This window comes from Sminthopsis crassicaudata, chromosome 2 (genome assembly GCF_048593235.1).
Source record: "Sminthopsis crassicaudata isolate SCR6 chromosome 2, ASM4859323v1, whole genome shotgun sequence".
Lineage (NCBI taxonomy): Eukaryota > Metazoa > Chordata > Mammalia > Dasyuromorphia > Dasyuridae > Sminthopsis > Sminthopsis crassicaudata.
In genome coordinates, this window is record NC_133618.1 from 250,811,163 (window position 1) to 250,838,998 (window position 27,836).

At 45.5% G+C, this 27,836-nt stretch overlaps 2 protein-coding genes across 3 annotated transcripts in view; one reads left to right on the top strand and one right to left on the bottom strand.

Moving 5' to 3' along the window:
* Positions 1-699: 699 nt before the first annotated feature.
* On the top strand, positions 700-8,527 carry ADRM1 (ADRM1 26S proteasome ubiquitin receptor). 2 transcript variants are annotated; one of them, XM_074288776.1, is made up of 10 exons: positions 700-1,088; positions 2,828-3,038; positions 3,437-3,553; positions 3,910-4,033; positions 4,860-4,946; positions 6,314-6,395; positions 6,659-6,780; positions 7,226-7,383; positions 7,824-7,926; positions 8,294-8,527. In XM_074288776.1, the coding sequence occupies exons 2-10, from the start codon at positions 2,829-2,831 to the stop codon at positions 8,398-8,400; spliced, it is 1,110 nt and encodes a 369-aa protein (XP_074144877.1). In that variant the 5' UTR covers positions 700-1,088; position 2,828; the 3' UTR covers positions 8,401-8,527. The 2 variants fall into 2 exon arrangements, with proteins under 2 accessions (XP_074144877.1, XP_074144876.1); XM_074288775.1 differs by having other exon boundaries at positions 701-1,088; positions 6,659-6,891.
* Positions 8,528-9,705: 1,178 nt separating this feature from the next.
* Positions 9,706-27,836, bottom strand: part of LAMA5 (laminin subunit alpha 5) — a 114,806-nt gene continuing 96,675 nt past the window's right edge. Inside the window, exons 55-80 of the mRNA XM_074288767.1 lie at positions 26,871-27,025; positions 25,958-26,099; positions 25,681-25,783; positions 24,325-24,438; positions 23,831-24,010; positions 22,955-23,103; positions 22,097-22,273; positions 21,757-21,893; positions 21,059-21,212; positions 20,297-20,430; positions 20,001-20,163; positions 19,560-19,682; positions 19,159-19,310; positions 18,794-18,926; positions 18,200-18,343; positions 17,785-17,915; positions 16,220-16,387; positions 15,971-16,103; positions 15,714-15,859; positions 15,433-15,625; positions 14,906-15,064; positions 14,585-14,744; positions 14,334-14,467; positions 13,346-13,436; positions 12,545-12,664; positions 9,706-10,458 (exon numbers count right to left, since the gene is read on the bottom strand). Coding sequence (XP_074144868.1) covers positions 10,313-10,458; positions 12,545-12,664; positions 13,346-13,436; positions 14,334-14,467; positions 14,585-14,744; positions 14,906-15,064; positions 15,433-15,625; positions 15,714-15,859; positions 15,971-16,103; positions 16,220-16,387; positions 17,785-17,915; positions 18,200-18,343; positions 18,794-18,926; positions 19,159-19,310; positions 19,560-19,682; positions 20,001-20,163; positions 20,297-20,430; positions 21,059-21,212; positions 21,757-21,893; positions 22,097-22,273; positions 22,955-23,103; positions 23,831-24,010; positions 24,325-24,438; positions 25,681-25,783; positions 25,958-26,099; positions 26,871-27,025 — 3,741 coding nt within the window. The 3' untranslated portion in view covers positions 9,706-10,312. The remainder of the gene's footprint in view (positions 10,459-12,544; positions 12,665-13,345; positions 13,437-14,333; positions 14,468-14,584; positions 14,745-14,905; positions 15,065-15,432; positions 15,626-15,713; positions 15,860-15,970; positions 16,104-16,219; positions 16,388-17,784; positions 17,916-18,199; positions 18,344-18,793; positions 18,927-19,158; positions 19,311-19,559; positions 19,683-20,000; positions 20,164-20,296; positions 20,431-21,058; positions 21,213-21,756; positions 21,894-22,096; positions 22,274-22,954; positions 23,104-23,830; positions 24,011-24,324; positions 24,439-25,680; positions 25,784-25,957; positions 26,100-26,870; positions 27,026-27,836) is intronic.

A 27,836-nucleotide genomic window follows, 5' to 3' on the forward strand; every position in this document is an offset into this window, starting at 1 on the left:
AGATGTGGAAGCTAACATGCCATTCTAACACTCCTCAGGAACAAAGAAGGACTGAACTGTGGCCAATCTGGAAATAGCCAGGAGTCTTCAGGCTCTCATCTCTCCTGTGGCCAAATGGCTTTTTGGGGTCAGGCCAACTACCTGCAGACTTAGAGAACTCGAAAAAAACAACCTGTAGAACTCAAGATGTGAAATAGTAATATTACTAGGGAATTTATCCCAAGAGGGGGAAGGGTAAAGAGGAAAGGAGCGAATTTGAAAAAAAATTGAAACTATATTAAAGCACAAATTAAAAAAAAAAATTATCCTAACAATCTCAGAGCAGAAAACACAGGCTGAGAAAAAGTTGGCTTTTTCTTCAGCTTCTCCTCCTGGGCCTTTATTTAAAGCCATAATCATCTGTTGTTTCATTAACCAAACTTTTCCAAAGGACAGACAAATGTAAAGTTCCAGATTTCCCTAATGGAGTAACAAGTCAACTTTGGTCTGTTAAGATACAATGTCCTAAAACTAAAGAACGGGGAACCACCCCGGCCTTGAAAGTGCTTGCTCTCCTTGCTTAAAGCGAGCTAATTGTCATAATGTTACAAATATAACCCTTTTCCTAGTTATCTGCTTTGCAAGGTCACCGATTTGGTCCAGGGTTTTCTTAAACCGAGGTACACTATATAGAGGTGGGCCTTTCAAGAGGCCTCTGTGTAATTCCAGGCGCCTCCGCCAGGGGCCGCCGCCGCTCCCCTATGACACAGCAACAATAGGGACCGCTCTGCTCCGCCAGACTCGGCGTGGTGATGGGGCTTCCTCTTCGCGCTGTGGGGTCGGCGGAATGAGCCGGTGGTGGGGAGGAGAAAGAGGGGAGAGAGAGGCGAGGGAGGAGAGAGACCGGGAGAAGGGGGGAGATGATGGACGGCTGCTCAAACCAATCGGTCTCAGGGAAGCGCCGGTAGAGCGACTGTACAAACCCAATCAGCACCAAGAACGAAGGGAGGGTGGAGCAATAAGAGATTTCCGGCCGGGCCGGCAGCTGCAGAGGAGGAAGAGCGAGCTGTAGTCACTGCTTCACCCACAGTCCGCACCCCAGGCCCCAGGTAAGGGGAGACGGCTCCCGGAGGCCCGAGGCCCGGCCCGACAGGAAGTCTAGAGCCGGGACCCGGCCGGTCGGGGGCGGGCTGGGGAGAGGACGGTTTGGGCGGGCGAGGGCTGGGGACGGCGGCCGGGTGGGGGAGGTGGAGGCGGGGGCCGGGGAGGGTTTCCCCCGGCTGGGGGAGGGGGGAGGGGGAGTGGGGCGCGTGGAAGCCGGTGCGATCGTAGCTGAGCCCAGGTGGCTAAAGGTTGGGAATGGGAGGTCCGGGCCGGATCGTGGGCTGGGGGCGCAGAGAGGCTGTGTGGAGGAGGAGGAGGAGGAGCTTGGGGGGTGGGACTGAGGAAGGCTTCCTCGGTTTAAAGCAGGTCCAGGCAACCTACCCCATGACACAGTACCTTCCAGCTCCCTCCTCCCAAGCACCTCCTCTTGAACTTTTTTGCTTGTGTTTTCGCCCAGTAATGCAGCATTTATGCTGAGCACTAGGGAATTTTTCTTCAAAATACCCTGTCCTGCTTGTGTTGTCAGTTACTTCCTAGACTTTCCTGCCTTGTCTCCCAGCCTTGATGTGTCAGTCCCGAGGGCAGCAGCCTGTAATGAATGGTCCCTTTTGGGAGGAAGAGATGGTGTTTTTGTGCTGTCTTGAATCCGCGTTCTTTCCCAACACTTGATTTATTGAGAACTCGCAAACCCTTTGCCTCCCTTCTTTAGAAGAAAGTTTATGCACGGGAAACTGGGTCCACTCAGTTAATCTAATTGCAGTAACAAGACGGCCTTTGGTGGGTCACTTTTCTTTAAAGAAATTTCGAGATTGTGAGAAAAAAGTAGTGTGCCAGACACTACCGAGATGTTGGGAATAAAAAATAATCACTTTCCTGAAGGAACTTAACTTGTACAGAAATTCTCAAGGAAACAACAAGATACAAAGTTGGTTTTTTTGTTTTTTTTTTTAAAGCCTAGACTAGCCTGGACTGCAGGAAAGAGTTCTGTATTTGAATCAGAGCCTGAACTTGACTCCTAGCTTCACTTACTTTTTTTTCTGTGGCTGTTGGCCTCTGAGCTTTAATTTCTTCATCTGTAAATTGGTGAAGAGGCGAAGGGGGAGTGGATTTGATTTCTTTAAGGCCCTTTTTAATTGTATATGTATGATCCTATGATTTTGTGGGGATGAAATTCTCTAATGTGATTTGGGAACATAAAAAATGTGCTAGTTGTCTTTGGTAAAATGTTTGCAAATTCCTGATGTTCTTTGTATTGAAGGTTATTGAAACTTGGGTGTGTTTTTAATAGATCTTTATTGTACCTAGGAGTATGATTTCAGTATGTGATTCTTTTATCTTTTCTGGATATGTGAAAGGGTGTAGTTTAGATGTAGATTTATGTTTATTTTCCAACAAAACTGAGCTGCTTCATGCTCACCCTCACCCTGAGCTGTGATATTACGTAATATGGTTCAAAAGGGCTAACCTTCAGTGCTGGAACTATTAATGTTTAATATGTAAAATACATATTGGAGAAGTTTTACAATCCGCATAGTATTTTTTTCCCCCCTGAGGCTGGGGTTAAGTGACTTGCCCAGGGTCACACAGCTAGGAAGTGTTAAGTGTCTGAGATCTGATTTGAACTCTGGTGCTCCTGACTTCAAGGCTGGTGCTCTATCCACTGCGCCACCTAGCTGTCCCCAGGACAGTATTGTATAGAAAAAATTAGTATAAGTTGTAAGTTTCTGTTTTTCTCCTGTTTCAGAATGACTTCAGGTGCTTTGTTCCCAAGCCTAGTCCCAGGCTCCCGGGGCTCATCCAGCAAATACTTGGTGGAGTTTCGGGCAGGAAAAATGTCATTGAAAGGAACTACAGTTACCCCAGATAAACGGAAAGGGCTTGTATATATTCAGCAAACTGATGATTCCCTCATTCATTTCTGTTGGAAAGATAGAACTTCTGGTAATGTAGAAGATGTGAGTATTCAGTAATTTTTAAGTTAAAATGAAGAAGCTTTTTTTTTTATTATATCCTTTTAAACATTGACATGTCTCTTTAAAAAATGGTAGCACTTATTTGTAGTCTGAATTAAGTAACCTTGTCAAATCACTTAAATCTTTTGTTTCTTCATGGGAATTGTATTTCAGAGGTCCTTTAAGGACTCTTTCAACTCTTAGTCTCTGATCCTATGATCTATAATGTCTGAAGATAAATTTAGATTTGACTTTAATAGTCAGCAAAATGAATTGTTAATTGCTTTACATTTAGTCACAAGACTTCTTAAGAGGTGGTTTTCAGCAGCATCCTTTTGAAGTGGGTTAAAAGATAGATTTAGTCTAATCTTTCAGTAATCCTTTGTCTATATTTTGTCTAGGACTTAATTATTTTTCCTGATGACTGCGAATTTAAGCGAGTACCTCAGTGCACTACTGGTAGAGTATATGTGTTGAAGTTCAAAGCAGGATCAAAGCGACTCTTCTTTTGGATGCAGGTTAGTGAAATTTTTCACTAATATCCTTTTGATTCGAGTTCTTTAAGCCATGGATTTGGTTGTAACATGGGCTGATCATTACCATCTCTTCCCCTCCTCCACTTCAATAAAATGATACTTATTCTATAATAGATCTGATGTTGTATTGGTTCCTTGTCATGAGCATTCTTTAGAGCCTTGCTGGATATAGGGCACAAATCTGGATGTTGATAGTCAAGATTTTCCTTGTGGAAATAACTTGAAAAGAAGATAAAGCCAAGGAATAAATATGAGAAAGATGGTAATTAGGCACTGCAGAGACATTTTGGATCTTAAATTTTTTTAGAAATATTATGACCCCATGTTCTCTTCTACAGGAGCCCAAGACTGAGAAGGATGAGGAACATTGCAGGAAAGTAAATGAATATTTGAATAATCCACCTATGCCTGGAGCTTTGGGTGCAAGCGGAAGTGGAGGCCATGAACTTTCAGCACTTGGAGGTAGTAAATTTTTCAATTTGACAGTTGAAAACATTTTCAAAATGATCTAACCTCTCAATGCTATGGGCCAGGTTTTTTTGCACTTTTTCTTTTTTTGCTGTTGTTAACACAATGGGCTGACCACTATACTTGAAGTCAGCAAAGGCCTAGATTTCATTCCTGCCTCTCACCCTCATTAGTTGTATAATTGAAGGCAAGTCACTTAACATTTTTTCATCTTTAATTTCCTCACTGGGTTGCTATATAAGCATCAAATGGAAAAATATGTGTGTGTAATTAAAGGGTTTTTTTTTTACAAACCTTCCATTTAGAGTTTTTTACAGATCTTCTGTAAATGTCATCTATTCATCAACTTTTTGATGTGGTTACTAGTACTAAGAGTTTGGATAGATTTATAATTTCCCTTTTTAGTGTACTGTTTACGTGCCACTAAAAACTATGCTAATATTTCTTGTTTAATAGGATTTTAAAGTTTTAGCCAGTAGACTGCTGATGTCATCACATTAAATGAATTCCAAATAAGATGGATTAAAATAAGTAGGATTTCAAAGATATTAACTGAAGGTTCTAGTTAAGCCATCAGTTATAATTATTCTTGAGCAATTTGTTTACTAGGAAATGTTAATTACATATAAACCATATACTCATTTAGCTATTGATAGGAGTCTTTTGGTGAGAAGATGTTATAGTATAGTTACTACTTAGTCTTTGTGTAGGACTTAAAAATGTCTGTACTAAATGACTTTTGAGTTCTTTATCAAGATTGATCTTTGGTTTGGTTTATGAAAGTCTTGGTGGTATGTCTTAAACTGTTTTTGTTTTTCAGGTGAAGGTGGTTTGCAGAGCCTTCTGGGTAACATGAGTCATAACCAGCTCATGCAACTTATTGGACCAACTGGCTTGGGAGGACTTGGTAAGATTTCAGATTCTTGTTCTGAAGTGGGGCTGTTTTTCACTTTAATTGAGCCTCAGGTTATTATCATTTCTCAGCAATTTGTTTTTTACTGGGAAGTGTTTATTTTAAAAACAAACAAAAAAACTATGCTCATTTTCCTGTGCTGGATGTCCTTCAGTGAAGAGGTGATATGGTTTGGTTAAGATTGCTCTATTTGAATTCAGAAAACCGGGATTTGAATCCTAGATTTGCCACTTCATATTTATGTGATCTTAGTCAAGTCACTTCATGTCACGGGGCCTTAAAAAACGAGAGGGTTGAACTAGATGATCTAGCTTCTTTTGGGTGTAAAATGTTGAATGATTTGAAGGTGAGATTGTATTTTCCTTATAAGCTACCTTGCTTGCTATGTAGAATAAAGTAGGTGGGAAGTAGGCACTAACAGAGTGCTTTCTAGTGGCCACAAGTGGGGAACCAGTTCTATTTAATAAGAAACAAATCTGAGTCTAACTTACTAGATGGAGATCTTTATCCTAAATCACTTTTTCTATCAAGAAGTTTGAACTTTGAAATGTTGTGATGTTGGACAAAAAAGCCAAAGTTTTTCATTTCAGTTTTATTTATAGTCTTAAACTACCAGGAAGCATTTGACCCCATGCACTGTATCCAGTTTGCAATGATAATTGATTTTTATCTTTTCCTTAAAGGCAATCCCCTCAAGACCTCAATTAGAAACACTACTCTGATATAGTTTCACTTTCTTTGTATGTACCCAAAGTCCCTTTATGTCTTTTAAAAGTAGTTCCTAATTTAGGTTGATTTTATCCTTAATTGTAGGGCTCATAAGATTGACTTGAAAAGGATCTTAAATGTCATCATCTAGTTTAACCCTTTTATTTAATAGATGAGGAAACTGAGGCCCAAAGATTAAAGTGACTTGTCCAGGGTCATACAGGTAAGTGAGAGCTAGGATTTGAAATCAAGTCTTCTGACTCCCAAATCCCCCACATAAATAAATTACAGTTGTTCTAAAGATTTCTCATTACAAGAAAACAAGATTGAGCGATGATGTGAGTCTCATTTCCATTGAAACTTGTGGCCATGGGCTAGCACTATCTCTTTACTACTAGTCATGTTGGGAAAGTTCTGTGAAATGACACTAGCTCAGGAGAGGATATTGTATAAACTAGTGGTTATCTCATTTTTCTTCAGTTCAGAAGTCTTTGATATATTTCTTATATTCAAAGATTACATGCTCTTGATCACAAATCTAGTTACTGTTATCTTCCGAATCAGAATTCTTAGAGAAACTGTCATTGAATGTCAGTATTAAGGGAGAAGCAACACATGAATTTTTTGATTTAATGCTTGTTTCCTCACTGTAGGTGGGCTTGGTGCACTGACAGGTCCTGGTCTGGCTAGCTTACTAGGGAGTGGAGGGCCTCCAACAAGCAGCTCTTCATCAAGGTGAGGCCTTTCAGGCAGCTTTTGGTTTTTTGGACACTTAATTTTTAGAAAATTACTATTAAGGTTTAGTGCCTTAGGCACTTAAATCTTGATTGAAAACAGAGTGAATATTTGTGTTTACTAAAGGTTTCACTGTTATTATAATACATAGGTTTTCCCTTAAAGTACTTAAAATGAGATTAATTGTTCACATTACTCCTCAGTTTTGCTTTAAAGCAAGAAATATGCACATTACCTATCATTGATGCTATTTATGCTTTCAGCTCCCGGAGCCAGTCAGCTTCTGTAACCCCATCTTCCACCTCTTCTTCTGCTCGTGCTACACCAGCACCCAGTGCTCAAGCAATTGCCTCTGCAACTAGTCCAAGCCCTGCACCGAGTTCAGGTAATGGAACCAGCACAGCAACAAGCCCAACCCAGCCCATTCAACTGAGTGACCTTCAGAACATTTTAGCTACTATGAATGTGCCATCTGGGGCAGGAGGCGGACAGCAAGGTAAACGTTTTTTCGTTGACTGAAAGCTGTTTGGGGTGAAGGTGCCTGCTGCTCCCCTGTTCTTTCAAGGGGATTGGGAAGGCATGCCCTTAGTGAAAGTGTTCTCTATGGCACTGTTGGTTTGCAAGTCACCCTGGTAAAGGCTCAATGTTCCTAATAAGAGCTGCGCTCATTGGCCAGAAGCAGGAGCCAGTGAAGAGATTTCTCCCATTAAGCCTCACTGGGTGATTTGGTTGCTTATAGTCTTGATATCCACGAAATGTGACACTCCGTTCCCCATTAAGCAGCAAATAGAAAGTTCTAAACAACTTATAGTTTTGTTGTTATATCCTAGTTGACTTGGCCAGTGTACTAACTCCAGAGATCATGGCTCCTATTCTGGCCAATGCTGAAGTCCAAGAGCGGTTGCTGCCTTATCTTCCCTCTGGAGAATCTCTTCCACAGACTGCCGAAGAGATTCAGAACACACTGACCTCTCCTCAGTTTCAGCAGGTAGGAGTATGGCCATCTCCAACGGTCAGATAGCTAAGCTTTACGCTGTGTGTTAGATTTTTCTCTCATCCCATATTGATGGTGGAGTTCCCTTTCCCTCCCCCTCTTTTGAGTTGCAAGAAATTTTAAGTGCACTGCTCATTGGGAGATTTTGTAACCATGTGATTCACTGGCTTAGGCCTGCCCCCTGTGGGTCTTTAGGCATTCTCTCTTGTCTCCTAGGTGACATTACATAAGTGTTCAGAAACAATGGTTCCTTCCACTGTCACAGCTTGGTGCAAGCTGGCGCAGTCTCAGTATCTTGTATATTACAAGGTTGTTATTTGATTAATTTCCTTGGAGAGCTGGGCTTAGGTATATGCTAGGACTAAACTGAAGTTTAATAGAATAAAAAAATCAGAAAGTTTTAGTCATTTTTCATGAATGCCCTTCATTCACAGGCATTAAGTATGTTCAGTGCTGCCTTAGCCTCAGGACAGCTTGGCCCACTTATGAGTCAGTTTGGTTTACCAACTGAAGCTGTAGATGCAGCAAATAAGGGTGGTAAGTACCTTTTTTTCCCTTCCCTTAAATGAAATACTTCTTCAAGATTTGAAGACTTCTTACATAACAGATCATAACTTCGTAGTCTAAATTATGTAATGATTTGTTTAAAAACATTTCTCTTGGGTAAGAACATTCATTTGGCATGTCTGACAAAATTTGATTTGCTTAATGGAGCAAATTGTAATTTCTCTTCAGCCTCATTTGTGTGGGTTTTTAAAAAAATGTTGTAGCCTAAATAGTATTTACAGATTTTTGAGAAATCTGCATTTTCATTTTAATTCCCTTTTGTCAAAGCAACTTGGCTGATTTTAAAGTGTTCTTAGGGGGCAAGAACTGATGATGATATCTTTTAATAATATTTTAGATGTTGAAGCATTTGCCAAAGCCATGCAGAACAATGCCAAGTCAGACCAAAAGGAAGGAGATGCAAAGGACAAGAAAGACGAAGAGGAAGATATGAGTTTAGATTAAATTATTTGCTGTCTTTTAAGATATTGGAAATTCTTAGTAATAATTAAGTGACTTCAGTAGTGTCACTAGTTTATTGCATACACTCATGCCTACATTCAGCCCTACGAAATAAAGGACTTTTCTTTTATCTGCCAACTCTAGTTTTTGTGTGTGCCAGAAATAGGAGTGATTACCAAATGCTTTTTGGCTAGTCTTCAGATACAAATTATCTGTGAAGAAATATTTTGTTAGATTATGGAGAGCTAGAGCTAAGTGCCAGGATGTTGATCATATACATCCTGGTAGTGTCTGCAGGCAGGGCTGGAACCTTGCTTAATAAATTTTTCCTGGGCAACATCTAGTAAATTACATGTACCATATGAAAGTTGCAAGGTCAACTTTCCAGAGCAAATAATAAACTTTTTTTCCAGATGTGGCTCCCTCACTTTGATTTAAAGCACATCTCTCTAAACATACTCCTTTAAAAAAAGAAAGAAAAACCATTTTGAGTGCTTCAGATGCATCTGGAGACACAGCTTGGTTGCTTAAAGAGATTTTTCAAAATCTTCCAAACAAGAAGCAAGACTTTTAAACTAAAAATACTAAAAGTGTGTGTGCAGTGAAATTAAAGATTAGATGCTTGACAAAGCACCTAGTTTAATGTCACAATATTTTATGCTGCCATCAAACCCTCCAACCAAGAAGATAGGATTTTTTTCCCATTTCATTTCACTAACCAGTATTCAAAATAAGCATTTCTTTTCTTTTATTTTCTTTTCTTTTCTTTATTATTTTTGCTTTCAAAAGGATGTACCAGTGATTTACAAGGCTTTCATTCTATACTGGAAAGGGTGGAAAAGGTCATAGTTGAAACTCATTGAAAGATAATAAAAGATTAACCCATTTTATAATATTTACCCAATCATATTTAAAAAAAAACAGTTAATTTATAAATCATTTCCAGACATTAAGATTTATCCCCCATCCATCTAGATATATATATACACACAAATATATATATATGCATATGTATATTAAAAAAAAAAAACCAAAAAAACATAAATGTCTAAGTGCACAAAATGAGCTAGGTGGACAGAAGAAAAGTTATCATTGGACCTGTACTACAACCACAAAAATCAGTGACTATGACCCTGAAAGGAAAGAGGAGAGAGGAAGCATACATAGACTGGGAATAAATATGTGGACTCTTAAGCAATTTATGGGGATCAAATGAGAGATGTTTAACTTGGAGAAGACTTAGTGGTGCCAGGGACATGATCACTGTCTTCAAGTATTTGAAGAGCTGTCACGGGGAAGGGAGATGAATTTATTTTATTTTATTTTGTTTTTTTTTTTTTTTTTGGCCCAAGGGATCAAAACTAGGGTCAGTGTCTAGAAGTTGAAAGGAGGGAGATTTATATTTAATAAGAAAAATCTTTCTTCCTAAAGAGTAGAGCTATTCAAAAACGGAACAAGAGGTAGTGAATTCTCCATCCCTAGAATCTTAAATCAGAAGCTGGATGGATGGATAGACTCAGGGATGTTGCCGAGGGAAAGAAGGAATTCATGCTTTGGTGTGGGGTGGACTAAATTCCCTCTGGAGGTTCCTTCCAGCTTTGAGATTCTATGAATGGTGGGCAAACCAGCAGCATGACTGGAGTACCACCTTTTCTTAGCACCATCTCAGGCCCAGAAATGCGTAGCCCCACTTTTGGTTTTTCATTTTCAGAAGACAATATAAAATTTTTTTCATTATATATGATGAGATGTAAAGTGTCTAATGCTTAAGTCAATCCGAATTTCCTCACTTTGGGTGAAAAATACTGAAAAGATGATGGAGTGCAGAGTTTTGCCAATACTTACAAACCAGACAGAGGGGCTATATGCAGCAGGGCAGCTTTAAATCTCCTATGTATGTGTCTGGGCCATTTAATTACATGACTGGGCAACCATTTGCACCCACTGACCCTTGTATAATGCCAGTTCGTGTCAAGTCAATTGGACGACGGTTTGCCACAAGGTTCCTTATACAGCCATAGTAACCAGGTAGAGATGATGGTGAAACCATCTTCAAAGTCTCTGTGGGATGGAGAAGGACGGGAGGATGGTGGAGAAAAGGAAACCAACAGTTAAACTTGGAAGTAAATTAAGCAGCACCATATGTGTGCTACTTACCCTCTCAATTTCACCCAATCCTTACTCCATTAAGACAAGAGTTCTTATCCTGGGTTTGGGGCTTTTTAGATAACTTTCAATATAATTGCTCTCCTTTGAAATCCTATATATCTTATGCATTTAAAAACATTCTGAGAAGGGATCCATGTGTGTCGTCAGACTCCTAGTTGGTCCCTCACACTAAAGAGTCTTTCAGCTGCTGATGAAGGTGTGCTTTTCTGCACAATGACTATGATAAAAGAAGTATTTTCATTAGGAAAGTTTTCATTTTCTCATTGTAGAGAAGAGGTTTAGGATGACTTTTGCTATATATGGTTTTAAAAAATCATTTTACATCCCCTCTTCTCTACATTACTCCACTTGCCAAGCTGACTGTTCAGAGCTGACACTCCAAACACCTCCCTGTGTCAAAACTCAGTAGTAACAGAAAACAGAAGAATGATGGCATACTTTGTATTCTAACAGTTGACATTTCTAGAGTGCTTTAAGTTAATCAAAACAGCCCATGACACCTCTTGATACAAGTACTGACATTCCCATTTTACATCCAGCTCAGCAAGGCCACATTTGATCCTAGCCACACTCACATTTGGTAGGCTCTGTTATTCCTGTTTTATCAGTGTGGAAGCTGAGGCTGAGAGATTAAATGACATGAACTCGAAGAAGTCTTCCTGACTTCTAATCTAAGTTCAGGGGTCTCTCTATTATAGTCTATTCTCTACGTAGTCTATGAACAAGATAAATCTTCTTCTTCTTTTAGACACTAAGTTCTCTCAGAACAAGGATTGTCTTGTCCATCTTTGTATCCTATTTCTAGGCTCTATAGACAGTAGGTACTTAATACATACTTATTGCTTCTTCAGACTTCAAAGAGTGACAAGGCTCAAGAAAGAGAATGGATGGATTTTTTTTCTTTTTTCCCCCCTGAGGCAATTGGGGTTAAGTGACTTGCCCAGGGTCACACAGCTAGGTAGTGTTAAGTGTCTCAGGCCAGATCTGAACCCAGGTCCTCTTGACTTTAGGGCTGGTGCTCTAGCCGTTGCTCTACATAACTGCCCCCGATGTGTATACCTTTTAAAAATGGTCTACAGAAAGGTCTCCTACTGTACTGCTTAAATAATTATTGGAGAGACATGGAGTAGAGTTAGCAACTAGACTTGGATTCAGAAGACCTGGCTCCAGTTCCTGGCTCAAAGATGTGAACCAGTCTTGCTCTCTTGTTTCTTTCCCCCCTCATCTGCAAAATGGGGATCATTTTGTACGCCTCTTTCATAGAGTGGTGAGAAGAAAGTGTCCTGCAGACTGCATGTAAATTATTGGGCTTAGTGAACCGCAAGCACAGTCTCGGGCAGGGCTTCCAGCCTGGAATAGCTAAGTTGGTAGGGACTTTGCCCCTTACTATGTTAGCCTCAGATGGTGGCTTTTCTTGACCTCAACAACCTGATCCCAGGACTAAGTCACAGGAGCAGCCCAGTCTGTCTAAGTGGAGGGAGGAGCACTTACCCCATAAATCAGATTTTCACTGCCCTAGGGGCTCTTAGGAGACTGCTGTCCTAGGCCTCCTTTGAGTCCTGCTGGGTGAGCAGCTGGCTAGAGGAGGGTTTTATCATCTTATTCTAAGGTCTGGGATAAAACCAGCTGGCCTAGCACCTACCTCATGAGTGCTTCGAGGATCAAATGAGGTACCGTATATGAAGTGTCTTCCGAACCCTAAAGCGCTATATTTGGATGCCCGCTATTCTTGTGCTCATCAGACAGAATCAGCATTCTAGGACCGGCGTCAGTCTCAGTTTTACACTGAGAGGAAATATGCTTAGGATGTTGACTTGCCTGGTCCAAGGGCACAGGACTAGAATCCTGACCCTCCGCCCTCCAGGTTTGTGTTCTTGGCATGTATTATGGAAGGAACACTAGAGTAAACAGAGAAGATGATATTCCCTGATCCCCTTCTGGAAGGGGGTTCTCCCAAACAGCTACAAGTGGGACTTACCTGGCAGACCTCCCAGATAAAGAGGTTCTTTGGTGATAATGAAAGGAGCTGAGGCAGGAGCCACTGTGTAATTGCCTTTGGTATCCACATCAAGCCGGAGCATGCTTCTCCCTTTAGTCACTGAGAAGAGAGGCCCCTGCTTAGCTCCTACTCAGGGCTTGCTCAGAGGGCTGTTCTTCCTAATGGCCCCACAGCTCCCCTGGGCAGAGCCCTAGGAATTGAAAGCAATATAGAGAAAGGAGATGGTATTTCTGGTCTGGCCTGAGGGGGGAGACAGCCTTGTACTGGAGGGAGCCTAGGAATACCTTCCAAGTAAAAATGGTTTTAACTTTTCCCAATCACAAGGAAACTCATGTTTATAAGTTTAGTTGTGTTTTTTTTTTTTGGGGGGGGGTGATTATTGGATCTGAATTTGTTCTTTCCTCTCCATCTGCATCCCCCATCCCTCCAAATCTAGCAGTCTTCTTTGGGATCAGCTCTCTCCCCTTTCATAGCTTCTCCCCAAAAGAGAAAGTTTCCTATCCTGATATTTCAGGGTCTGCCATGATCTAGCTCTCTACTCCATCCCAGACACTGGTTTGGCTAGGCCAATTGCCTCCATATCTTCCCATGCCTGCGACTGTCTCTGAAACATTTCTCAGGACATTCTCCTTCCCCGGCCTTCACACAATGCAATGAGGAATGGCAGCTGAAGCTACTTTCCCCCATTCACACGTTCGGATTATCTGCAACTGCAGGTTACCTGTCACCCTGTTGCAGACAACCTAGGGAGTCCCTGGCCAGAGAGTGGGGAGTACCTACCTGCGATCCGATGCCACAGTCCGTCACAGAGAGGAGGCTGTGTCACTGATGTGGAGAACTCCCCAGCCCCGCCGTCTGCTCTGACAAGCACCTGAGAAGGAACAGATGAGACATTCATCCAGAGTTGTAAAAGGAAGATATGGTTGTATTTATGCTACCTCTGTCGTAGAGCTGTTGGGAGGGCAAAGTGAGACGATGCAGTGTGAAGGGTGTGGGGAGCAGAGAGGGATGGATGGGAGGAAGGAAAGAGAAAATGTCTATGGGGAAAAAAGATCAAAAGAAAGGTGGCTTATAGTTGCTATTTTCTATGTTTATTACTACGGAAACCACTCTTCAGAGTACCAGATGTCTACCCAATCACTGTTCCCACACTGCATCCCTTACACGCCTGACATGTATGGTGAGGGTGACTCAGGCTTTAAAAAGGCCATGCTTGCAAAGCAGCTCTAGTAGATTCTACCAACATGGAAATGCTTTGGGCCTTGTTTGCAAGACAAAGAGAATCAGACTGTATTTTCTGTTCAGCTTAGGAAAGTTCAGAAGACCATTAAGGCATGAAGGAAGTTGAAATCTCTCCCAAAGTACCAAGTACCTTTGGTGTTTCAAGCCAGTCAAGAAGTGTTATTTAAGGTGTGGAGTGGGGCCTGTGATTGCCTCATTCTGGGTACCTTCTACCCATGTGGAAGCACCTCTTCCTGCCTGCCTTAAGACGGTTTCACAAGTCTGCCTTGGCCAAAAATGTTTCCTTCCTGATGGCTCAGCACCCAGTGAGAGCTTCTCCGGGCCGACCCAGGCTGGCCCTCACTCGATGGCCAACAAATAGACTTTCTGGGTCAGTAGGCTGCTGGCACAGCCTTATGTATGTCACAGAGGTTCATTCCATGCCAGGCTGTGGCATCAGAACACATAATTGGGCTGTCCAGCCTCCTCCCTCGGGCACAGAGACGGCCTCCCAGGCCAGGGCTGCCCCAGTTCTGGCCCTGCTCACCTTCTCTCCATCCACTTCAAGTCTGATGTAGGGCGGTCCCTGCCTGGACCCTAGGTGAAAGACAAGTCCCGCTGCTGCCCTCGGATGCACCTCTAACGCCAGCTCCAGGTCTGGTCCCCAAGTCGTGGGGTGCTCTGTGGGATATGAAGAGGACCTGGTCAGGAGACTCTCTCGATGCTTCCAGTCCCAACCTTCTCTCACCCAGCACTAGCCAGGATTCAAAGGAAGCCAAGGAGAAGGAGTTCACAGACCTAGGGCGACACTTCCGCCCTCTGCAGCAAAGAACAGCCCTTTCTCCAGGGTCCCAGTGTAGCATGGTATCACTCCATGGAGCTGCGTGGGAGTCTCTAGAAGCTGCCCATTCATCTTCAGGTTCCTCATGCAGCCTTTAAAGCCAGTGCCGGCGGCTTCCTGGAGGAAAGGTGGTGTGACTTGCAAGAACCTGAGGGACCCAGGCTCCATCACAAAGGGGGATAAATTGGCAGTGGGGAGAGAGGAGGAAGAGAAGAAGGGGGTGTAATTAGGAAAAGGGTCAAGCCGAGAAGACGGCGTATGACAGGGCCTTCTCTTACTGGGAGATGAGTCCAGCTGGGGCCATGGGGGAGGCCGCCCACGAAGACAGGTCTGTGGCCCAGCAGAGCCTTCCTGCGGGCACGCAACCTCTCACTGCTCTGAGCCTGGAGACCGTTGATCACCAACTGAATTCGATTCTTCTCTCGGCTGAAAGAGACCTGAGAAGGAGGGTGGAAGATGACCATCCTCCACTTATCCTGAGGAAAAGGCCCATCAGAGCCAAGTGGGGCCTCATGCAGCCCCCCACCCCAGACTGGACACCTGGACTGATGTTACAATTGAGATTTTCATGCCATTGGTGCCGGGCTACAGATGGTACAGAAGAGAAGGAGGGAAGAAAGCAGAGGAAGCTAGAGCAGACAGACTTCTCAAGGAGTTGAACCAAGAAAGGAAGGAGGGCAAGCACACATAACTCCAGGCTCCCAGAAGGAACCTGGAAATTTCCCCACTTCTCAGGTCTGCTTGGGCTCCTCTGGGGGGGAAGGAGCGGTTTCTGGGGAGCGCTTTGGCATCCTGTGCACTTTACCGTGTGCCAGCCTCCTGGCTTGTACTGCTCAAGGCTGCGGACTCTAAAGGGTTTCCCGTGGCCTCCAGCCTGGAGGATGAAGTGGCCGTGACTGAGGAAGAGGGCCAGGAAGGGGCTTCCTGACTTTGCAGCAGGCACAGCCAGAAGCAGCCCACGGAGTGAGTGAAGCTGGACATCCATAGAGAAGTGAGTTCTGGGTGAGAAAACAGTGTTCAGGGACTCGGCTTCCTCCGACATCCCCAGCCTCCCACCCCGATTTGCACAAAGGAGATGACGCTTACCGTTCCTGGAAAGAGAATGGGCGGGGAGCAAACTCCAGACGGCTGGCAGGAGAAGCCCCAAATTGGTAGGCGTTGCTGATGGTTTGGTGATGGGTGGGGAATTGGCAAGCAAAGTCTGGGGGCATCCCTTGGTCATGGAGAGCAGCCTGGGGGACAGGATTGGGGCGATGAGAAAGCAGAAAGACCGGGGCCTGCTGTTCTCTTGTTCCCAGCTCTTCCGCCTCACTCTTAGCTAGCCATCAGCAAGCAACTCTCACCTTGGGTTTCCTTCGGAACTTCCTTGGGGAGACCCTGAGCTGGAGAGGCTCATCTGGGGGAGTGCAGCCCGTGGTCACGTTGATATTCTGGATGTTCTGCTGCAGGTCGACAACGTGCTGGGCCTCGGATACCCTGGGGACCAAGAGCAGCGTCACAGAGAGCTCCCCCGCTCCCCCAGTGGGCCAGCCTCCAGCTCCAGGCTCACGGTGTGTGGGCCCTGGCACAGCCCCTCTCTTTTTACAACTCACCTCCGGACAAAGACGTTGCTGATACAGCCAGTCAGGTTTTGGAAGGTGCCGGACTCAGGCAGCCCCCCCAAGAGGAAGCGAAGAGGGCCCTCGGCTGGGGCCTGACGACGAGCTCGACCCCCCGGAGGCTCTGCTACTTGGAACTGGTCATCCACATACAGCCAGACGCTGGGAGGAGAAGTCTTTGTGAGGCGGGCAGTTTCTCACAGCTAGACAGTCCTTCCTCCATGATACCATTTCAACAACACCCACAATCTCCATCCACAAGGACTTGTAAAAAGGACAGGTCCCTCCCCCAAATGTGACACACAAAGTAGATGTTTAATATTTAGTGGATGATTCAACCAAATCTATACATGGGGACATTCTTATTTAAATAATTATTCTCAGTCCTTAATTATTCAATTAAATTCTTATTTAAATCTATTTCATTCAGAATGTAGAAAAGCATGTGGCCCTACACACAGCAGGTGCTCAATAAATGTGTGTTGAATGAATTAGTAATCAACAGAATACAGGTAAAGGGGCAAATTTGCTGCAACAGAATGTACACAATATCTACTAAATTCAAAGAGATGTTTGATAGCTCAGAAATACCATTGTATTCTGAAACAACATGAAGCAATAGGATGACTTAGAATTAGGAAAATAAACTCCATCTCACCTCACCCCTTATTAACTGTGGGACTGTAAAGTAATTAGCCCCAATCTCAGTTTCTTCATTTTGTTAAACGAGCATAATAGCTCAAGGGTTTGAGCATCAAATGGGAATCTCTGGAAATGTTTTACAAATCTTAATATATAAATGTTACCTGTTTATAATAATAATTTAAAAGTACTTTAGGGCTCCCTGTCCCCATTAGCCCAAAGCCCCCTCTCTATTAGTAGTGGGTCTGCATGAGCTTCAATGGACAACATTTATCACATGATGGCCAGTCGTCTGCCAAGACATGAGTCCCTCGAGTTAGCTCAATGGATTCTTAGCTAAGCAGAAGCCATCGCTGAGACCGTGCTAGAAGCCCTTCTCATCCTGTTAGGGAGCCAGGGCTTGGGCCTCCCTGACACAGAGCATCAGTGTTTCCCTCTGCATCGTGACGAAGTATCAGAGTAACAGGGAGGAGAGAAAAGGCAGGAGGAGAGAAAGGATCAGAAAGGGAAGGAAAGGAAATGCCAGAGAGGAAAGGAAGGATTCATTTAGTGCCTACTACTGGCCAGGCCCTGGGCTAAGTGCTTTACAATTATCATCTCATTTCAGGTTGGATTTGAACTCAGGTCTCACTGGCTCCAGTCCCAGCACTCTGCATCAGCTAGCACAGCAAGAAAATATTTGAATTCACAGGCTTTTTAGTTTGAAAATCACTTTCACACATGTGATCCTCACAGCCTGAAAAACAGATGAGGAAGCTTGTTGTCCCTATTTTGCAGATGAGGAAGAGATGAGCAGACAGTCCGGGCTCTTTCTACGACTCCTCTTTCCCTCTGAGGTGCTAACCAGAGCCAAGTCTGCCAGGAAGGATGGGAAGTGGGGGAGGGGAGAGAGGGGCAGAGTGGTTCAGAAAGCTTACCCTGTGCTGTTACTGTAAACCACAACATAGTGCGAGACCCCATCAGCATAAGCTTTTCTTGTCATGACCTCCGACCGAAGGAACTTGAGCGTCACTCGGCCCTGTCTCAGGAACACCTGGAAAATGCCCTCCTGTACCAGGGCAGACACCATAGGATCAGCAAAAGGTTCTCCACGGGGGGAGGAGCAGAGCCAGAAGCACACCCTGGCTTTGGGAAAAGGGGCGGAAGTCATCACTCTCCTGTGTCACCAAGCCCACCCCCACCCTGGAAGGGCTGCCTGGGAGAGCTTCCTTGCCTCTGCAAGGGAAGGGAGAGATGAAGCTGACTCAGAGTGGGGAAGTATAGGAGGGAGCAGTAGGGGAACCCAAGTGATTCTGGGTTTGGCCGGGGACTCCCAAGATGGGAGGCACGTACCGGCGAGGCATGATAGTAGAGAAGACCGCTGTCCTGTGTGGAACGGAAGCCAAAGCCCGTGTAGAAGTTCCCAGTAAGAGGGGGGACGTCTCTGAGGGCCAAGGTCAGGTAGCCATGCCCGTGGAAGGTCATGGATCGTGTAATCTGGAAGGAGAGGAGAGCGGTTAGGCCCTAGCATCCCCTACCTTCACACCTACTCAGAAGGCAGAAGTTATGACAATGGGCATAAGGGCCTTACTAAACAGCTTGCGGGACCCTGGAGAAGGAAGGGACCTTAGAGATCTCCTAACCCAACCTCGGTTTCATAGAGGGGGAGCCCAGGCCCAGGGAGGTTAGCAAGAATTACAAGTCAGATTGGAATACGAGTCCTTTGACTAGAGCAAGAACCTTCCCTGGCGTCAACAGCTTCCATCTATTCTTGCTACCTTACGAGAAAGGCAGGGCAGAAACTATCACTGCTGTTTTTCAGAAGAGAAAATTGAGGTCCAGAAGGAAAAAGGAATAGGACTAAAACTCAGGTCACCTGACCACGGTCCCAGGCTGTCAAGGAGCTAAATGGAAGGCCAGAAGGCTCATGTAGAATAGATCCCTTACCAGGAGGTCAGAAGTGCAGCCTGAGCTGATGCCCGTTGTGTTCAGTCTCTTCAGGTCCACGTATTTGCCAAGGGCTTTCAGGCCCTTTACACAGCCTCGGATTGAGCCCCCAGTAGGGAACAAGGACCTGAGGCTGAGAAGGGAAGACAGGCCTTGAGAGATTTCTGCTCCCTTACATGACTTCCCCACTTTGGGATATTGTCCCATCCCCTCCATCCCCCAGAACCTGCTCATCCTTACAGGTTAGCTTGTCCCTCTCCTTTGGGCCTGACACAATAGTACACCTCGCATTCCTACAGCTCCAACCTTGGCCTCTCCCACATTGGGCTAGCCGGATTTTGGGGGGGGGGGGAGACATATCACACCTTGGGGGAAGCTGGGCTAGAGGAACTCCTCCCAGGTAATAGGAATCAGCATTCTCCAGCAAATTATCCTCCTGCAAGCTGAAGACAGATACTCGCTCCACTCGGACCAGAATCCGCTTTCGGCCACTCACACCCATGATGAAAATCTGGATCTAGGGGAAAGGAGAAGCAGATATCCTTAGGGCTTTCAGGGTCCCAGAGCTTCATTCCATCTTAAAGTCCTCAGGGCCCACCGCCTTACAGAAACCAGAGCGGGGTCCGGGAGCCAAGGGCTCCATCTCCTCATGTGGAGAACACCTGGGGGGCCATTCCTGTACCCTCATCCCCATCTCTTAGGCGAGTGAATGGATCATATGGTTATTTTGATGGGGAAAGGTGAGAAGATGAAGGGGCCAAATTACCGCTTTGTTGGATGAGGTAAGGGGTGTCAGCTCCTGTTGGGGGGTGGCAACCTTCAGCCCATGGCTGAAATCATAGTAGAGGATGAGGTGTCCTTCCTGGACAGCCAGACATAGGAACTGGTCCTGAGAAGAAGGGACAAGGTGACAAGGGAGCCCGGGAGAATGGATTCAGAGAGGAGATTAGGAGAGGGACAGGGACAACAGGAAACAGATGAGGGCACTCAGGTAGAGTGAAAGATGCACCCACTCTGAAGTCAAGCACCTGTGTTCAAATTCCACCTCCAGGGCTTGTAATCTCTGTGACCTTGGGGCAATGCACTTAACCACTTTCTGCCTTAGTTTCCTCATATGGAAAATGAAGAGATTGGATATGATGGACGCCCAACTGATCAAAGGGTCAATAGGCCTAAAAGCAAGGGGTGGGGAGAACAGTAACCATACCTGGTACTGAAGGAAGAAGATGATACCATTATAGGAGACCAGTCTCAGCTCCTGCTCAAAGCGCTTGGTGCTGATGAGCTGACTCTCAAAACTGATATGTGCAAAGCCCGTGCCATCCAGGTAGGAGCCATCTGTCAGCCAGGGGTCTCCCGTGGACTTCGATCTAGTCAAGGAGACAAGCTTGAGATCTCCCTTCTCCCTCCAAGCCCAGTGGCTTCCAGCTCTGACTTACACTCTCCAGAGATCAAAGTGACTGCCAATAAGGGATGGGAAGGGGAGGGTGGGGAAGGCATCACCTGGCACAGGGTTTGTCCACGGCTGTGTCCAGGTGGAAAGTCTTCTGGAAGTTGTAAAGACTGACAACCTCCTCGTTCAGAGTGTCCATCTCAATGCAGCCCCGGTAACCAGGGTAACGCAGAGGTCTGGGAGGCTGAAGAGACACAAAGCAGAATCAGAGACCACAATACCCTGATTATATTGGAACGGTTGGCAACAGGGCTTCATTCCCATTCTATGGCAGAATGGGGTAAAAGATGGTAGGAAGGTGGGTGCAGGTGAGACGCCAAGAGCCTGAAGGATTTCTGCTGGGAGGAGAGGTGATGGAGGGAGCCTCACAACTTTGTTCTCTGAGAATTGTCTGCTTCTCAAAATTCTCTCGTTTAAAAGCCCAGCTCAACAGGAAAGCTTTTCTTGATTTCCTCCCCATCCCTACTAATGAAGCTAAAAATATTGTCCCCCTCCTCAAGTTCTCTACATCATTCTGTCTGATCTGTCTTGGCCCTCTAATATTCTCCTTTATCTGTAATATATTTTTTCTAGAAGAATAAAAGCTTGTTAAGGACAGATTGTCAGTGTTTAGCTCTGTATTCCCAAGGCTTTATACTTAATAAACAACTGTTGAACTGAATTAACCTTGTTTTTGTTTTTGTTGATTGTTTTGAGTCTAATAGAAGTATCTGTTCATTTGTATATCACTGGTCACAGGATGGGATTTTTGTCTCCCCCCTTCTCCTCTTCCTTTGTCTTCCTGATCCCATGAGGTCCTTTCCCAGGCTTACCGTGAAGTTAGAAGGGTAGCCTCCCACATAGAAGACAAAGTCTTGGGGATTCAGGTTGAGTAGACCTTGATCCCCAGGATACACACTATCTCCCTTGGTCTCATGCACCATCTGCTTCTCCATTGTGACAGACATGTGACCATACTGAAGGATCCTAGAATAGAGGAAAGAAAAAGGGGAGTGCTGAAGATTATTCAGGTCCTGGTATTCTCCACCATTAGTCTCTCCCCCCACCTTTCTGTCCTGTCTTTCCTTCCTATGTCTTTCCCACAGAAGGATGATTACCTCATTTCACAATTGGAGGCTAAGGGGAGTGAGATCACATACATAACTGGGACTGAGCCACAGCAAGAGCTTGTCGTATTAGCCCAGGCTGCCTCTTGCTTAACAGTGGAGATTTAGAGGTAACCAAGGGAAACCCTAGAATCATAGTTTTAGAAGCAGAAGGTTCTTGGGGCTAACGAAACCCAACCCCGTCATGTTCCATGTGATGAAACTAAGGATTCAAGAGCTGGCGTGATTTGCCCAATTAGTGCAGCAATTCAGCAGCAAAGCTGGGGCTGAAGACTGGCCTCTGGACTCCAGTCAGGCATTGTCTTCATAGCATCTCCCCTCCGAGGAGACTTCTCCAGATGAGAGGCCCCTCTCTCTGAAGGCCTGAAGGGCTTGTGTCCAGAAGACACAAGTGAGATACATACCTGTCAATGCTGACAGTAGCAAAGTGCTCTCCGATGTCCTCATCGATGGTCAGGGTCCTGTGGGCTGCCTCCCCAAGCCGGTAAATCCACTGCACCTTGTGCTCGTGCAGGATCACCCCCATGTAGTCCCCAGAAGCCTGGAGGTCAGATCGGGGAAGGATCTATGACCCGGGGCATGAGCCACCCCTTTCCCTTCCCGCTCCCCCAGCCAAATGGATCTGGTGTTCTGCGTCAACACAGGGATAATAAGCTCCAGCGCCCAAGATCTTGGGTCCTTTCCTGTGGACTCTCAGCCTCTGGGGCATGTGTGGCTGGTTGGCTCCTCCCCCTCCCCAAATACCTCGCGACTGCCCATATAGAGGATAAACTGGCTGCCACCATCATGGCCCTGCTGCTGAGGAGGCTCTGAGCTCTGGATGTAGAACTTGAGCGCTGTGTACGCAGCCAGGTCCTGCAGGTCCCGGGGCGGCCGCAGCTGCACTCCTGAGCGGCCGTTGAATTTCATGGGCACTTTCACCTGGTCAGAGGAAGCTTGGTCAGTCAGTGCTGGGCTATGGGAGGCAGAGAGCATTGTCCTCGGCAGTCTGCCCTGAGGAGCCCGAAGCTGGGCAGGAACACTCCGGCTGAACCCCCTAACCAGAACCCCTCTGAGGACAATAGTGGGCTGGAGGTACCAGCCCTGCCCTTTCTACTCCATTATAGACTGGGCCCAGGCCCCAGCCTGCCAGGAGCACAGAAAGAGGACCACTGTACAGACATGGAAGACAGACTCCTCCTCCTAGTAAAGGCCTAGTGGGCAGAGCTTGAGCAGTCATCAACTTCAGCTGAGACCTTGTACCTCAGAGCCTCTCTTGCTCCCCAAAATCTCTGTTCCTTCAATAAAACAATACAGTCATATTTATACATTCCTTATATTTTAATAAATATATTCTCTGACCCTCACACTAATCTTGTGAGATAAGATTATACTCATTTAATAAATGAGGAAACTGAGGATGAAAAAAAATTAAATTGCTCAGGGCACCCACTAGGAAATATCTAAGACAGGATACACACACAGCTGTTCCCGACTCAAGTTCAGTGCTCTATGTTGCCTCCTTGGCACCCCCTCCTGCTCCTTCTGCCTTAGTACTGTCCCCGATCCTTCTTTTAGCCAAGTCCCTGCTCCCTTGCCTGCCCCCCATAGCCCCATCGCTACCTTGCTCGCAGCACTGCGGGCCTGGGTGATGAGTTCCCGCACCCGCAAGATGCTGTTGGAGAGGGCCAGGCTGGCATTCTGGCCTCTCTTGTTCTCCAGCTGGCTTAGTTTGGCCAGTAGTTGAGGCAGGGTCTTCTCCAGACTTGACACTGTAGGAGAGATGAGAACCCACAGATGAAACATCCATATTTCAGAGAGCTGTGATCAGTGGGAACAAAAAGGAGAGGCTGACCCTCACCCACCAGCTCAAGGAATGGGGGACCATCAATGGCTTCCCTTTATATGAAGCACAGAGTCCTCCTGCCCACAGGAGGATGAACTTCCCCACCGTGGAATAAGAAAGTAAAATGATATTACATCAATCTAGATATTACATCAATTACATTTTTTTTCCTATAACATCTCAAATACAACATGTCCAAAACAGAAATGATTCTTTCTCCCTAAGCCCATGCTAATTATTGATTTTCCAGACATCACTTAGATCCATTAAGTTCTAGTCAAATTGTCCATGTTCTTGCTATTTCTCACTTGCAAAAATAATTCTCCAACGTCATGAGTTGTTACTTATACCAATATATTCCTTCCTCACCTCTACCTATTTAAATCCCCAGTTTTCTTTAAAGTTCAGCCTAAGTCTTGCTTTTTACATGAAGCCTTTCCTGATCTCTTCCCCCATAGCTACTAGGGCTTTTCCTCTAAATTAATTTTTATTTATTTTGTATATTTGATTCCATTTTAAACATGAGAAAACTGAGGCCTACATTAAACGACATGTTCAAAAACATATAATGAGTGAAGGGTAGGACCAACATTAAAATGCAGGTCTCCCTGCTCCCGGCTTCTTCCCAGCCCAGTCCAGCCCAGCCTCCTGACCTGATTTCCCAGCATCTTCCATAGCCTGAGCCAGGTCTTGGCTTCTCAGGTCCCCGTACTGTCCTTGCCATTGATGCAGGTTCTTCTGCATGTCCCTCAGCGTGGCCCCCACCTGTGTGGCTGTGTCATTGGCTTCCATGGCCACTGCCTTGGCCCGGGCAATTTTCTCACTTGTATCATCTAGGACAGGTAAAAATTAGCTCAAAAGGACCAATTTTCCTCAAACTGCCCTGAAATGGAGACTTGGCTAATGCTAAGGGTACCTACTGAAGGGATAAGGACCATTTATTTCAAATTGGTGATGAGGTGATTATGATAGCAAGATAAATACTCCCAAGGTAAAGGAAGAAAGATATGTAAACCAGAGCTTCAGAGGTCACCAAGTTCTCTAGAGGTGGAGACAGCAAATCACAGACCACATGAACCAATCCCCACACAAAGATGGGGAAAAGCAGGATCCTAAGGAATGATGAGGGAGCCTAGACCAGACACACCTCTGTCCATGGCTAGCATGCTCTGCACACCCTTCAGCTGGGCAACTAGGCGATCCTTCTTAGCTCTGGCTTCTTCCAGTTGTGTCCGAGAGACTTGCAAGGTTTCTCTAATGGCTGGAGAAAAAGGCCCAAGGAATCATTGTAAGCACAAAATTTAGTTCAACCGACCCCCACTGTAGGCTGCAGCCTCCTCAGGGAGGCAAAGGAACTAAGACACAATGATAGAGGGTGCCCATGTGTGCTCTCGCTCTCCCTCCCTCCTTTCTCTCTCACCCCCCCTTTCTCTCTTTCCCTCCCTTCCTCTCTCTCTGTCCCTCACTCCTTCTTTCTCTGTCTCTCTCCCTTCCTCTTTGCTTCTCTATCTCTCTCTCCCTCCCTTCCTTTTTCCTTCTCTATCTCTCTCTTCCTCCCTTTGTCTCTCTCATACACACACATACACACACACACACGCACACGCACACATAATTCAATTTCATTCAGCACAAATTTATTGAGAATTGACTATGTGCTGGGTACTGTCCTAGGTGCTGAGAATACAAAGAATTACAGTGTTGTCCCTAAAGAGCTTGCAGTCCACATATACAGAAACAGGTAATATATACACAGATACAGAGGAAGACACACTGACCATAGATACATATACACACAGCAAAACAGAATTAATATAGAGATAAAACATACACAGAGGAATAAATCCATACACAAACATAAGTTTGAAGCATATGTAGTAGGAAAAGCATGGAATTAGAAGTCAGGAGAGAGTTAGGGTCACATCCTATCTCTGATAATTAGCCAGCTTTGTGACTCTGGGTGAAATCATCTGCTCTCTTTCATCTTCAGTTTCTTCATCTGAAATGGAGATAATATCTGCTCTGTAGAACTTACCTCACTGAAGTATCATGGGGCTCCAAGGAGATAAATGACATATAAAATGTCTCGAGAGCTTAAAAGTGCGATGTAATATTAGTCACTATGTTGCCAATAATGATACAGAGACACAGAAAGCAGAGACGTATGCTTAACATGATACAGGGATTCCTATGTACACAAATACACTAGAAAACACCACTAAAACCCAACTTCTTTTTGACCTGGGTATGAATACATGAATGCAATACCCTCAAAGATACCTAGAAGGTAACAGCCTAGGAGGCATGTGTCCCCAGTTCTACGGAGAGGCCAAAAGCACACAAGGGACCGGCAAAGGTGACATGAGCTGCCCCACATCAACCACCATCTGACAAAAGTCCCCTTCCCCGCCTGCTCCTCGTCACCCAAAGCGGTGACAACCCAGCAGGCCTCCGGCCCATCCAGGTCCCAAGCCAAGCCAAGCAGCCCCAAGCCTTGAGCTCTCACCTCCATTCAGTCTCCTCTGTTGGTCATGGACAGCTTCTTCCAGGATGCTGCTGTTTTCCCGGAGCTCCCGGGCGCGGGCACTCAGCCCTTCCTGAACGACCATCTGAGGACAAAGAGGAGGTGAGTCGGAGTGCTGGGGATGTGGCAACCAGAAGAACCGAGAGGAGGCAGGGAACAAAGCCTAACCTCCAAAGACCTCTTCCCCTGTCTCTTACCAGCCCTTGGTCCTGGAAAGAGCAGCCCGAGGCCCACCAGAGCCCATGGAGAAGTCACTCACCTCCCAAGTACTGGTTGCATTGTGCAGGGCCTGGCCGGCAGCCTCCTCGGCCTGCTTCACCGCCTGGAGGATACTGCCATAAGCATTGGAGGCTTCAATTGCTCGCTGAATGAACCGGTCCTGGTTTGTGCTGCGAATGATGCTGCGCAGGGATGCAGAAGGAGCTCAGGCCTCGGCTGGTGAAGGGAACGCCCCTTCACTGCCCTCTGCTATGATCCTCTGGCCTCCTCAACTACTTCAGCTCAGCGTGATTTGGCCAGCCATCAGGATGCAGGATCCCCTGTCTCCAGGAGGGGTAATCCCAGCCCTCATTGCCCCCAAAGCCAAACCCAGTGTCGATTTCCTGCAGAAAGTCATCAAGGACCAGTTCTACATCCCTAGGACAGCTTGGTTTTTGCTAAGCTCGCTTGAACAGTGCTGACTAAAGCCTGTCTAATCCAGGTTCAGGAGAGGAAAGTCACTTGTCCACGATGACTACTATTAAGTAGCAGGCTTGAGATACAAACCCCAATCTCCCAAGCTCAATTTTGTTTCTATCTATTTGTGTCCACACTGGCTCTCATAATGGAATGTAAGCTCCATGGGGCAAAAGCTATGTCATCTTCATCTCTGGATCTCCTATGACTAGCACAGTGCCCTGGAGATAGAGCTGATGGGAACTAGTGGCAGGTTATCTAGGAAGCGTGGACAGGGAAACCAAGGTAACACCAGGACACTTGTGTGCTTATAACACTGACTTCAACGTATGGCTCTGAAGACCAGACGAGCTGGGGTCAGAATGCTCAGGGAGGCCTGGGGTACTTTTGACCACTCTGCCTCATCCCCAAGTCCATCTCCTTTCCCTGGCCGGACTCCAGCAGAGGCCCATCTCGCACTCAACAACCCTGGCGCTCCTCCCTCAGGGCCGCCTCACCTGGAGAGGTTGTATGCCAGCTGGTCAAGCTCTCGGGCATGCTCCTCAGCCCGCTCCACAAGAGGAATCTTGCTGCTTGCAGGAGAGAACTTCTGCATCTTCTCTGTCAGCGGGGTTCGGGCACCATCCAAGTTGGCAGCCAGACGCTCGTACTCCTGGGGAAAGACAAAGCCATGCTCAAGGCTTCCCTTTAAAGGCATAGCTCAGCCCAAGGCTAGTCTCCCAGGTCTCTGCCCTGCCTTCCCAAACCTCTCCCATTCACTTAAGTGGCTTCTTGAAGGTTGTCTGTTTTTTGCAATGAACTCAACATGCAAATGTCTATAAATGCAAAACAGAACAAACATTCTCAGAAACAAGTTCTATTATGGGCCACCAGGAGGCTATCCATTTTCAGGATTATCTGTAACATCTCAGGCAGGACCTCTGTGCTAAGAGGGGAGGGAGCTCTCTATTGCACAATGAATGGTTCTGAAAGGGGTTGAGAGCAATTTGAGTCTCTGGCCTTCTTCCAAAGTGCAATGGAAATAGGGTGGTAGTAGACATTTTTTATACTATTTATGCTACTAAAATACATGTTGGATAAAGTTGGATTCAAGAGTTAAGAATGTCTGGGGTTCAATCACACCTTTCACATACACTGGCTGTGGGAACCTAGGCAAATGATTTCATTTCATACAGGCAATGTTTTCTAAGAATGTAAGCTGTTAAGTAGATGCTGATTTGCTTTGATAGGAGTCTCATCCTAAAGTCACTAAACCAATAAAATCACAAGTCCAAAAAAAAAAAAAAACCCCAAAACTATGCTAGTCCCTAATCCCATTTGTAATTTATCCTCAAAGCACACCATGCAAATCTATTTAAATAAATATATGGCAAAAATAATCTGAATCACTGCTCTTTAGAGAAAGGCAAATTAAAACAACTCTGAAGTATCACTACACATTTAGTAGATGACAGGAAAAGAGA

Bases quoted from the DNA above. Each gene is read 5' to 3' on its own strand.
- ADRM1 (XM_074288775.1), top strand. From the start codon at position 2,829: ATGACTTCAGGTGCTTTGTTCCCAAGCCTAGTCCCAGGCTCCCGGGGC. The intron at 4,947-6,313 runs GTAAGATTTCAG...TCCTCACTGTAG, and splicing joins AACTGGCTTGGGAGGACTTG to GTGGGCTTGGTGCACTGACA. The intron at 7,927-8,293 runs GTAAGTACCTTT...ATAATATTTTAG, and splicing joins AGATGCAGCAAATAAGGGTG to ATGTTGAAGCATTTGCCAAA.